The sequence below is a fragment of the Calliphora vicina genome, chromosome 5, assembly GCF_958450345.1.
Source record: "Calliphora vicina chromosome 5, idCalVici1.1, whole genome shotgun sequence".
Lineage (NCBI taxonomy): Eukaryota > Metazoa > Arthropoda > Insecta > Diptera > Calliphoridae > Calliphora > Calliphora vicina.
Genome location: NC_088784.1, coordinates 97497757 through 97511502, shown reverse-complemented (window position 1 = coordinate 97511502; position 13746 = coordinate 97497757). Strand labels below are relative to the sequence as shown.

At 28.7% G+C, this 13746-nt stretch overlaps 1 protein-coding gene across 3 annotated transcripts in view; it reads left to right on the top strand.

The window, feature by feature from the left end:
- Positions 1-13746, top strand: part of lola (longitudinals lacking) — a 176662-nt gene that overhangs the window by 88563 nt on the left and 74353 nt on the right. Inside the window, exons 6-7 of one of the 3 annotated variants that reach the window (XM_065510873.1) lie at positions 8622-8948; positions 10313-11642. The exons of the other annotated variants lie outside the window; for them this stretch is intronic. Coding sequence (XP_065366945.1) covers positions 8622-8948; positions 10313-11586 — 1601 coding nt within the window. The 3' untranslated portion in view covers positions 11587-11642. Of the gene's footprint in view, positions 1-8621; positions 8949-10312; positions 11643-13746 lie in introns of those variants that run through there. 3 annotated transcript variants of the gene reach the window in all.

Here is a 13746-nt window from a genome sequence, read left to right as displayed (position 1 = left end):
CCGTAAAACGATTCGAAACTTAACATTTTCAAATTTGAATGTATTATACATACAAATTCGAATGTTTTATGAGTTGAAGATTTCAAATCAAAGATTTAAGTTGAAGATTTCAAATCTGTAAAAAGTTGAAGATTTCAAATCTGTAAAACGAAACGTTTTAGAAGTTAGTTTTTGAACTAATTCTCATATTTTGTTCTCCGAATCAAATCCTCCTGATTTACCTTTTTTTACTTTCCAGTAAACAAACCTGTTTCAATGTACAAAATCGTGATGTTAGCAGAACATCTATTTGTCATACAAATTTTTGAAAATCTCACTTTTTTGAAATCGATCGATTTTGATATTTTATAAAACTTCTTTAAAATGCAGACTATTTATTATATTATAAATGGGAATTTATTGTAGTCCTTAAAGTTTTATATGTTTTAGATTTCAAAAATCAACTTTAAAAACTTTTGAGTCTTTAGTTCTTTAAATGAGGCCATCAGCGCAAAAGTAGTGTAACCCAAAATTTTTTGGTTGCTGTTTTGGTGTTACACACAGTCCTTATATTACTAATATCAATACAAAAGTGGGGTAAGCTGTCTTTTGGTATACAAAAGCAGATGGAGCTGAAAATAATAGTTTTTGCGCGGAGCATAATATAACAAACTAATAGAGCAAAAGTAGTGTAAGTTGAATATACCATTAAATAAATAGTTTGGGGTTACACCACTTTTGCACTGATAGCCTTAAATAGTTGACAATTCTGTGAGATAAAGTCGTTGCATTGAGAAAAATTCCAAATATTTAGATATTCAAAACATTGCTGACATTACTTCATGACATTTTTAGTTCTTATGCGATGAAGTGTTTGGCGTTTGATATTTTCCTTACATTTGTCGATTCTCATGATTATTTTAAAATGTTTACAAATGTACTTGCACTGTATTGAGAATTCATAATTAATTTTATTAAAATTGAGTTTATTCAAACTTTAATTTATCTTCAGTTACAGTAAATCGATATACAATCGATTTACAGCCGAATTTTTTTGTTAAAAAAAGTTTTTTGAAAATTGTTTTTATTTTTGAATATCTTTCTTATAAAACTTAATAGATATTGATTAAAATGTTTAACTTTAAAAATATTTAAACTTCTTTTTAAGCTTGTTTTTGATTTAAGCTACTAAATACTATAAAACTCTTTTTTTAAAACTTTTAATTCAATTCCAAAATAGTTATAAAAATAATAATAACTATGACAAAATAAAAAATATATAAAAAATTAAAAAAATCAAAATGAATTAATATCAAAAAACAAACAAAAAAATATTAAAAAATAAAACAAATAATTACAAAAAAAGAAACTGTAAAAAACTGTAATAAAAATTATTAAAAATACAAAATAAAATTTCAATATATTATAATTAAAATCTAAAAAAAAACATTTTTTTATTTCTAACCAACAAAATTTAGGTTGCATCATTTCATCTCCCCCCACCAAAGTCAGGTCAATTGTTGGCTTATGCCTAACAATTGCTACCGTAATTGCATTTTTTTTGTAAACAGTAGACGGTACTACCTGCGGCTGTTTTTTTACAATCTCTTCTTTCCATTTTTATTCAAACACTTTTGCCCCTTTCTCAAAAAAAAAAATAAATAATAAATATATATTTTTTTCTTTCAATGGTAAGCAATTTTATAATTATATTTTTTTTTTTAACTGAAATTTCTTATTATTTTTGTTTAACACCTTACATATTTTTTTTTGTTTTTTTAGTTGTTAACATCAGAACATTTTATTTGAAGTATATAGTTACTAAAAAAAATCTAGTTAAAATATAAAACTACAATATGATATACACATTTAGATAAAATAAATATAGGAAAAAATATGATTTAGAATTTAAATAAACAATATATTGGAATTGAGCGATCGAATTACGGCATTCGTGCTCGAAAAAGAATTTCAATTAGCGAAATTATAATAAACTTCCCTGTTCTTTGAATCGAAACCGAGTAACGATTTCGTTTTAAAACGAATTCACATATTTTGGTGTTCGGCAAATCCAATCCACATGATATACTCGTTTTTCTTTCGACTAAACAAACCTGTTTCTATGTAAAAATTCGTTTGATTTGCAGAACTTAAATTTTTTGACTATTTAGTTTTGAAAATCGCTTGTTTTTGAAATCTCTCTAATTACAGAATGGAGGGTAAAATGTGATTTCTTGCTTAAAATCGAATGCCATATTTTCAAATAAGAAAATTACAATAAATTTTACTTGATAACGAATGCAGTAATTCGGCTGCAGTAGTTTCAGTTCATAAATTCTCATATTCGAATTGAGTTACAATGAAACCTCCCAGTAATGTGAAACGTGTAGGACATGTGGATTCGAATTACAGAATACCAAAATAGGAGGATTGTTTTTAAAAACGAAATAGTGAATGTCTTAGGGATTCTACTTAAAGGATATCCGTTCGTCCGTCTGTCTTGAAATCAACATTCCAAAGCTTACAAATGACGCATTATATCTTTTAAAGGTTGTTCGATAGACCAGAAGAGTAAGTGTAAAAGTTATATACAGAAACTTCATAAATTATTGTAATATTCAGATCTATCACACATGCCGTCCAAAATGCCAAGTCTTCCTTTTAAAATTCTGTTTTTAATTCAAAATCTTTTTTTTAATAACAGAAAATATATCAATCCAAAGAATTAGTAGAACTGTGAAGCAAAAATTTAAACCATAGTTAAGACTTAACCCGAGATAAAATATATTTTTGGTTAAGGCTTAACTAGGGTTAAAACTTTGTTAACTTAAACGCTCATAAAGTTATAAAAAATCTTAGAAATGTTAAAAGTCTTTAAAACAAACAAACAAATTAACAAATTAAATTCGGAAATACAGAACAGGAAATTTACAATATCAAACGGACTCAGAAAAAGCTAAGTGCTGATTCACACACTTCAAGTTTACTTCAGCAAGTATTGAGTTTATAGAAGAGAGAGCAGAGAAGATTGGAAAGATTTTCCTCTTTTTCTTCCTCTCTCTTCTATAAACTCATGATTTGCTCAAGTAAACTTGACGTGTGTGAACCAGCATTACATAAAATCTATCGGAATAATAACTACGGAATTGAAACCATTTCGAATGAAATATTTGACAGGCCTATATCTCCAATATTAAAGCCAGTCATACATTTGAATTTTTTCGTTCTTAAACGAATTTAGATATTTTGGTGTTCTGAAAATCGAATCCACATGATTTACTGGTTTTACTTTCGATTAGACAAACCTGTTTCAATGTACAATGAACTTTAATTTGTCAATTATCCCCCTCCCCCTGTTCTGTAAACCGAATCCGTGTAACGTTTTCGTTTTTAAACGAATTCTGATATTTTGGTGTTCTGAAAATCGAATACTCCCAGTAAATCGAATGATTTCAAAAACGAATAATCAAAAAATAGATTTTCTGCAAATCGCATGATTTTATATATTAAAACAGTTTGGTTTCTCAGAAATAAAACGATTCGATTTACAGAACATAAACTATGTGAATTCGTTTCAAAACTAAATCGGTTTTTTGATTCGAGAACAGGGGGAAAACTTTAACAAAATCGTACGATTTGCAGAACCTCAATTTGTCGTCTATTTGAAAACCGATCGTTTTTGAATTCACAGAACAAAGCGGATTATTCCACTCGATTTCGATTTCGCTCCTTTATATTCCGTTTGATATTGTTCATTTCCAAAGGCCCCTAAGGATTTAATAGTTATGTTTCGATCTGATTAATTGTGCATAAATTAAGAAAAACAAATACTTCAATCAATTCCACTTAGAAAAATGAAAGTAACTTTATTCCGAAAAAAAATGTTTGACCTCAGAATTTTTGAACATGTGCTCTATATAAAATTTCTGAAAATACTTGTTGCTACTTTTTGATAATAGCTTATTTGTCAAGGGGCAATGAGAGGGGGATTTTCGTATTTTTTTAAAATATTCAATTTTGTGATCACCGGTATAAATCTTCATTAATTTTGTAATTTTAATGAAAGATCATCTTTTCCGCACAGACAAACTGCCTGCCACACAAGGTATTTGCTATCAACTACACCATTTCCAATTGTATTTCAGAAGTTTCTAATTGTATTTCAGAAAATTCCAATTCAATTTCAGAAATTTCCATTTATATTTCAGAAATTTCCATTTATATTTCAGAAATTTCTAATTATATTTCAGAATTTTCCATTTATATTTCAGAAATTTCTAATTGTATTTCAGAAATTTCCAATTGTATTTCAGAATTTTCCAATTGTATTTCAGAAATTTCAATTTGTATTTCAGAATTTTTATTTTATACTTAAAAAGTTTCCAATTGTATTTCAGAATTTTCCAATTGTATTTCAGAAATATCCATATGTATTTCAGAAAATTCTAATAGCAATACCAATGGATATTTCAGAAATACAAATAGAAAATTCTGAAATACAATTGGAAAATTCTGAAATACAATTAGAAACATTTTAAATATAAATTAAAAATTCTGAAATACAAATGGAAATTTCTGAAATACAATTGGAAAATTCTGAAATACAATTAGAAAATTCTGAAATACAATTAGAAAGTTCTGAAATATAATTGGAATATTCTGAAATATAATTAGAAAATTCTGAAATATTATTAGAAATTTCTGAAATATAATTGGAAATTTCTGAAATATAAATGGAAATTTCTGAAATTGAATTGGAATATTCTGAAATATAATTAGAAATTTCTGAAATTCAATTGGAAATTTCTCAAATACAATTAGAAACTTCTGAAATACAATTGGAAATGGTGTAGAATTGTATAGATCAGTGGTCGGCTCTCATAACCACCAGGAGCTGAACATTATTGTTTATTTAGCTGTAAACAATATGAATGTCAAAGGAGTTTATAAACAAAATTAATTAATAAGAAACAGGTCAGATTAGAGCGCAGAAATCGTAATTCCAGGTTCTCTTTATGCCGTCCTCTGGTATAGATAGCAAATATATATGCTTGGGATGTTAAAAGTTATTTTCGCTTTAATGTGGTATATAATTGTACAGCTAGGACAGTGATAAAGATCTTGGATTGAAAAAAATTTAAAAGTTCGTGACATTTTTAGTTGTTTTGGGATGAAAGTGTTTGGGCGTTTGATAGTTTCCTTACATTTGTCATTTATAAGTTTACGGAGCTTTTCTGGAATCATTATTTTACATGCATTTTTAAAAAAGCCACATTTCGATATTTTAATGTAAAATTTATTTAACCTGTAGAAAAAACATTTCACACGCTTGTTAGTGCTTTAAATTGTCAATAAAAAGCAAGAATAGTGAGGAAAATCTCAAAATAGATCGGAAACTCTCATGTCAAAGAACTAACTCAGTTGTCAAAAACCTAAGTGGAGAGAATGGTTTAGTAAGTAAATAAGTAAAAGCTATGTGAATACAAAAACAACACATTGCGTAATTTTTTAGTTTGACTTTTTTTTTCTAGTTTCCGTTCTATGTTTATTTCTCTATGATCTCAAATCCCACATTTAAAGTTTCTTTTAGATAATTTAAATTAGATTGGAGTAAATTTTTTTAGGATTAACTTAATTTGAATTGTTTCTTTACTTGAACATTAAACGAAAGCTTCATATTTTTTTATATATATTTTAATGCAATTATTGTGTAGCATCTCATTAGAAATCTGCTTTAAATCATTATTTATCATTTCATTAGAAACTTAAAACCAAAAACCTTTAATGCAATTTAACTGGTGTTAGTTGCTGTTTAAATGTTTCATGAATAAACCTGATTTCTATTCTATATATAAATTTATATTTCTATTAAGTTTTCTTTTAAAATACATAACTATTTTATTTTCTTAATTTTGATTTAGTTTAATGATTTTTTTGATTTTTTTTTTGTATAATTTAAATTCAATTTATTATTCATTATTATTTTTAAATTAAAAATGTCTAGTGTTATTATTATTTTTTTGTTTTTTTTTTTTAAATGAGCTTTACTTTGTCAAACAATTTCCATTAACCTATTACAAAATTTCTTTCTTTTTTTTCCCTTAACTCTCAACACTTGGTGATGCTGTTTAGAGAACTATTGGACGATATCGGTGAAGTCGGTGACATCGCTGAATAACATCGCCTTGGAGGAAATCAAACAGAAAAAGAACCAAAGAAATGATTGTGCATCAGCATCTACCAGAGAGTCACCTTCAACGCGCAGCAGCAATACGGGCATTACTAATAATAACACAGATGTACTTAATGATTCCAATGTAACGCTCAGCATTTCAACATCCAGTCCACGTGCTAGTAGTAATTATCCACACGTATGCCCCCGTTGTGATAAGGTTTATACGTATAAAAAGAATTTATCACGGCATTTACGTTTCGAATGCGGCATTTTACCACAAGAGAAATGTCCATATTGTGGTTATTTGACACGTTACAAACATAGTCTTAATGTTCATGTCAGGACCCAGCATCCAGAATATTATAATATACAGAATAAGACATAAGATGTAGAGAGAGTGAATGAGTGAGTGAGTGATAGAGATAACGATAATAAAAAGGGATGGCGGTAGGTAGATTTGTAAGTGAAAAAATTTAAGTTAGGGATAGTGTTAGTCTTATTATGAGTGTCGAAAGCCTATGGGGTTTTTAAACTGGATTTCTGGTCCCCCTATTCTGTAGATCGAATGATTTCAAAAACGAAAAATTTAACCCCCCTGTTCTGTAAATCGAATTCGCGTAACGATTTCGTTTTTAAACGACTTAACATATTTAGGTGTTACTCATCCCCATCGCCAATCAATATTTCACATGAAATATTTTCCATTTTCCTTTTTTCGTTCATCAACGTGAAAAATTTCCCCTTGTTGTGAAATTTTTAGATGGAATTTTGTAAACAATAAACAGCTGTTACGAACAAAATCAACTATTGTGAATGAAAAGTTCATGGGAATATCACGATAGAAATTTTCCCTTCGAGAGAAATGGATATTTCATGGGAACAAAATTTCACGTGTGATTAAGTAATTCGAATCCCCATGATTTACTCATTTTACTTTCGAATTAACAAACCTCTTTGAGAACATAAATTGTTCAAATATTCGTTTTTGAAAATTTTTCGTTTTTAAAACCACTCGATTTACTAAAACAGATTTGTTTATTCGAAAGTAGTACGAGTAAATCATGTGTATTCGATTTACAGAACTCCAAAATGGTTGAAAAATGGTTACTCGGCTTCGATTTACAGAAAAGAAGAGATCATCCACTAAGGGCAAAAGATGATCGATGATAATGATCGACACACATGATAAAACTAAGAGCTAATTGTGATTAGAGAATAACATGAAGACTTACCCCCATTAACACGAACTCTGGTTATGCCTTAACTAATAGTTATACTGTCGGTTAAAATTATTTTTGTATGAAAAGTGTCAGTATAACTATTAGTTAACACATAACCAGGCTTTGTGTTACTGGGGGTAAGGAGTATTTTATAAAGAAAGAGAGTGAATTAAGCAGAACATGCTGCACATTTGAGAGAGAGAGAGAAATGAATAGCAGTAAATCTAAGAAAACTGAATAGATTTAAACAGGAAGGAGTTCAGAAATATTGGAAACCAAATGTTTATTATGGTTGTCAATAAATTGGTATAATACGAAGCAATTAACGACTTTGGTTATGAATCTATTATTTTTAAAAGAATTAACCTGTATTATGATTCTAAATCAATCTGTCGATTATTTTTAAAGGAATTCAATTTGATGTTAGTTTGTCTTAAGTTTCAGTTGTAAGATAAAAGTTTCATAATTAATTTATTACTTTTTAAATTTATTTTTTTTTTAATCTCTTGAGCATGATAATTTTTTCATAGGTTTTCATTTCTTTCTCTTGAAAATCAAATAGGCTTAAATTTGAATTTTTAAAATGTATACGATTTTTACATTATTTTTATATTATTAGAATCTCGTTTCAATTAAATGTCTGTTGGCTCTCTTTTTATGAATTTTAAAACAGCAGCTAATTTTTATATTAATTTCTTTTAATTAAAACATATTTTTGATCTCAGGTTTAAAAGAATATGCTAAAATCTTACACAAAAAACCACATTTAAAATAAATAAAAATAACTTTATTACAGGTAAGATTGTAACATACATTTTTAATGTAAGAAACTTTATATAAAAAAAAATAGTTTTTAAAAACTTAATAATTATTGTTAAATAAAAATAAAGTAAAAAATGAAAAAAATCTAAGAAAACAAATTCTCAACAAAATGTGTGTGATTATTTTTATTAAAAAAACTGAGTAACTATTTCAAAAATCATTTGTTTTTCCCATTAAAATTAAGAATTTTATGCTAACATTAAAGGTTTAAGGGAATTAAGTATTTATATGTTTTTTTTTCTTCTAATTTTTTATGGTTTTTCATATAATAATAATGGAAATTTGGCTTGCAAATCGAAAAAAAAAATAAAACTCTCTTCTTTATTATCTTTAATTATACATCCAAACTCTTTTTTGCATTCCTTTTAATATCATATTCTTAATTCATTTAAATTTACTATTATTGTTTTTATTGAACTATTTAGTTAAACATGATAAGTCCGAACAGACCGATATTAATCCCGATGATTTTGAATTGGACGACTGTTTGTTGGAGAGCAATGATATTGTTATAACCCAAAATAAAGATGGTTTCGTATTGCATGTGAAAAAGTTGGGCAACATAACAACCGCCAAACTGACGTCTCAGGATGAAGATCAAGTGGCAGCAGCTGCTGTTGCGGCTGCCACTGGGGGACATATACAACAGACTCCCACTCATATTACCGAAATCCAGGATATTCAAGATGTCAAGCCCACATTTACAACATTAACGACTAGTCCAGCGATAAAATTACCCTCCTCGGAATGTGGTAAGTTTATAAAATTAATTTTAGTAGATCATTTAGCCTAGATAAGTAAAGTGTTGAATAGTGGTTTTGTTAAATTTCTTTGAGAATAAAACTGAAAATATTCATCCCTATCGTGAATCAATATTTCACATGAAATATGTTCCCTTTTCCCATTTCCCGTTCATCAACTTTATTCACGAGAAAAATGTCTCATGTTGTAACATTTTTAGACGGAATTTTGTAAACAATAAGCAGCTGTTACGAACAAAATCAACTATTGTGAATGAAAAGTTCATAGAAATATCACGATAGCAATTTTCCCTTCGAGGGAAATGGATATTTCATGGGAACAAAATTTCACATGTTATTGCCGATAGGGGTGAATATTCCACATGAAATATGTTCCCTTTTCCCATTTCTCGTTCATCATTTTTGTTCACGTGAAAAAATTCCCAATGTTGTGAAATTTTTAAATGGAATTTTGTAAACATTAAACAGCTGTTACGACTATAATCAACTATTGTGAATGAAAAGTTAATGGGAACATCACGATAGCAATTTTCTCTTCATGCGGACATAAATTTTACATGTTATTGCCGATAGAGGTGATTAAAACCTTTTGAGTTCACAAGACAAAAAGACAAATATATCTTTCAAGCAATATAATTATTAGTTTTTAAACTTTAGCTTGCCGATTCTTATCGGTTTAGAACATATAATCGTCATTAAATATTCATAGTTTTGAAAGGATTAAATCTTATTTAAATTTTTAAAATCAAATGAAACAATTCCATTAAAGCATTCAGCATGAATTGATTCTTTGTCTTAAATCCTTAAAACTCCAAACGTATTGACTTCATTCCTTTAGGAAGTCATTATTTATAGAACTAATTCCTTATTGAACCATTCAAGTTTTCTTTAATTCAAATCCATTACAAAAATCAAATGAAACAATTCCTTTAATGCATTCAGCACGAATTAATTCGTTGTCTTAAATCCTTAAAACTCCAAACGTATTGACTTCATTCCTTTAGGAATTTATTAGTTTTAGAATTAATTCCTTATTGAATCATTCATGTTTTCTTTAATTCAAAATAAAATCTATTACAAATAGGCAGGTTTAAGTCTAATTCAAGTAATTCAAAAACAATTTGAATGATAAACAAACATTTTAATTCAATTTGTTCAATTCAAATTTTGAATGAATTTTATTATGAATTAATTAGAGAATAGAGAAGAGAATTTGATATTGGCAACGTATTTAATGAAGTAACCTCAAATTGTATTAACTAATTCAAAGCTCTGTGTGAAATATCAAAAAAAAAACCCAAATTGTTACTCATATTTTTTACTAATATCCCTGTTTTTCATGTTATTCTTTGTAGAATTAATCAACTTGAAGAAAATCATACCATCATCGACAACAATTTCCACCCATCATCCACATGCCACCATTATACAGACCCAACAAATTCAATCAGCTCAATTGCAACAGCATCACCATCAACAACAACAACAGCCCCAACAATTACACGAAATTATCCATCAACACCAGCAGCAGCAACAACTACCGCAACAGCATCACCAACAGCAGCAGCAGCAGCAACATCATCATCAATTACAACATCATCCCCAAGTACAAAGTATTGTCACCACCACACCCACAGCAACTGGAACCCATGCACAAACCATTAATCTAATGGGTCTGCGCAATGTACAAATCACCGAACAAAAACCCATGCTCTCACGTATTAAATATTCGCGTGGCAAAATTATAACACCCGGTACCGGCAGTGTACAAATCGTACAAACACATGATGCCCAGACACACGAAATCACCGACGGCACCAAATACGAAATCAGTGAAATCGATTTGAACAATCCACAGACATCGGCGGCCATTATCAGTGATTTGGTGAAATATGCCGAAATCGATGACATCGAATTGCCGGATGGTACAAAAATTGGTATTGGTTTTGCACCCAGCGAAATAACCGATCATATGCAGTCGGCGGGTACGACGGCACAAATCACCACCCTCGATCAGGATCCCAACAATCAACAGCATCAACAACACCATCAGCTGCAGCAGCATCATCAATTGCAGGCACAAGTCCATCATATACAAGCGTCGCCGCAGCATCAGCACCAACAGCATCATATAGTACAACAGCACCAGCAGCACACCACCGCCCATGTAGTACATCATCAGCAATTGCATTTACAAGAACAAGATGACAACACCACCAGTGTGGAGGCCATACTGCCCGACGGCCTCTCAGTGCATGATCAGCCGACCATTACCAAAAGCTATACCATCCTAACGGCACGACCACTTAAAACCGAATCACATGACCTCAGCGAATTGACACAACCCTCGGCCACCACCTATGAATTGTCGCTAAGCGATTCGTCGCTGGGACCCAACGATGAGCGAGGCGATGAATCGAAATATGTGTGCCGTCATTGTGGCAAGAAATATCGCTGGAAATCCACCTTAAGACGTCATGAAAATGTTGAATGTGGTGGCAAGGAACCGTGTCATCCGTGTCCGTACTGTTCGTACAAGGCTAAGCAGCGCGGTAATTTGGGTGTGCATGTGCGTAAACATCATCCGGATAAGCCACAGTTGGAGAGCAAACGGGGTCGTAAGATTTAAGCTGATGTGTGGGAATAAATGAGAGAAAAGCGAGAGTGAGTGAGATTTGCTTTCACGTGAGTAGAAAAATATACATGCATACAATTTATGTTTCTTTCTTTATTTTTCTTTAAATATTTTTTAGTTTCTTATTATTTGACTGTCACAAATCTAGTTTATCTATTATTTTCCATTAAAAAAAAATTGTTAGTTTTGAAAAGGGCTCAAATTGAAAGAGAGTAAAATTCAGGATTTTTTGTAATTTAATGGGAGTTGAAAATGAATTGCCCCTTTATTTAAGAGAGAGAGATTTCAAGTTCAATTTGGGAAAAAACAAGCAAGAGTATGATTCAAATCATAAGAAATCTTGCCTTAACCGATATTGCCCTATTCAAATATGTATTATGCAAAAACGTTATAAAATATTGTAGAAATGTTTACATGTTTAATTGCTTTTAGACTTAAATCGGTCTTGTTAAGAATTGTTATTATTTTGAAGAACTTATTTTCTTAATATATTTCCCCTCATATCCTTTAAACTTTTTCAATATAGCTCTTTTACTCCACCATTCAAAGATATCTCTCCCTCTTTCTTACCAAAATCATACATCTTTAAACATATTTCTCCCCATATCCATTAAACTTTTTCAAAAAATCTCTCCTTCTCCAACAGCTTTCTCTATAATAAAATAATCTCTGTGAGACTATTTTATCTCTTTTTGTGGGGCTCAATTCAATTTCATTTGCTATTTTTATAAAATAGTAGTAGTAGTTTTTTTAAAATTTCTATACGAAAACTATAACTCTACTAAACTCCCATATAATTTTATAAATTCATATACTTTCATATTATTTTTTAATGATTACTCTTTAATAATTTTATAGTTTTTATGAACATACATATTTGTTTATTTTTGTTGTTTTATTATTGATTTTTTTTTATAATTTACCTATTAATTAATTTGTTATTTGTTTAAAAAAATATTTTATGAAAAATCCCCTATTTTTCATATAAAAACAAAACATTTTTTTTTTTATTTACAAAATAATAATTTAAAACTTTAAGTTAAAATTAAAAAAAAGCAGAATGTAATTTTGAAAATTACCTTAAATCTTCAAGTTTCTTTCATTGTTTTTTTATGAAAAAAATTAAAAACAAAAACAAAATGTGCAAATAATATATAAATAATTTTATATTTTCATTTTATGAAAAGCAAAACAAAAAAAAAAGGAAATAATTATTTTACTAATAAGTAAATTAAGATTTTATGTGCAAAAAATATAAAATATAATTATCATTTAAAAAAAATATACAAAAAAAAAAATAAAAAAAAGAAGAAAAATTATTTTAATTTTTATAAAATAATAATAATAATTAGCAGCTTTAAAACAAATAATTTGCTTAGTTTAGTAAATGATTTAAATATAAAAGCAATTTTCAATATTTTTAAAAAATTCTGCAAAAAAAAGTTCTCAAATCTGTTATAGTTTTTCTTAGTGTTTTGTTTTGAAATTAATGTTTACTTATTTAATAGAACCAAATATACTTTTTATACACATCTCTCTAATATATTCACCCCTATCGGCAATAACATGTGAAATTTATGTTCCCATGAAATATCCATTTTCCTCGAAGGGAAAATTTGCTATCATGATATTCCCATGAACTTTTCATTCACAATAGTTGATTTTGTTCGTAACAGCTGTTTATTGTTTACAAAATTCCATCTAAAAATTTCACAACATGGGGAATTTTTGAACGCTAACAAGAGAACCTATTTCATGTGAAATATTGATTGGCGATACTTTCTATAGTGCAATACGAAATAAACGTTTAAAGTGACTACACTCTAGGTTACTTAGAGACACTAAAGTGGTAATTGACTTCACGCTAGGTTGCATGGCATCATTAAGTAAAAAGAAAATAAACTGTATGAGGAAAATGTTTACGAATTACACACAAAAAAGTGCATAACAAAATAAACGTTTAAATTGACTACACTCTAGATTACTTAGAGACACTTAAGTGACAATTGTCTTCTCGCTAGATTACATGGGATGTATAAAGTAACCAATTCACTTCTCTCTGCAAAACTAAGAGCAAATACGTAAGAAATGATCCAAAATATATAAATTGGAGTCAGCCAAGTGATCAGACATTAGTGACAATTTTTGTCTATA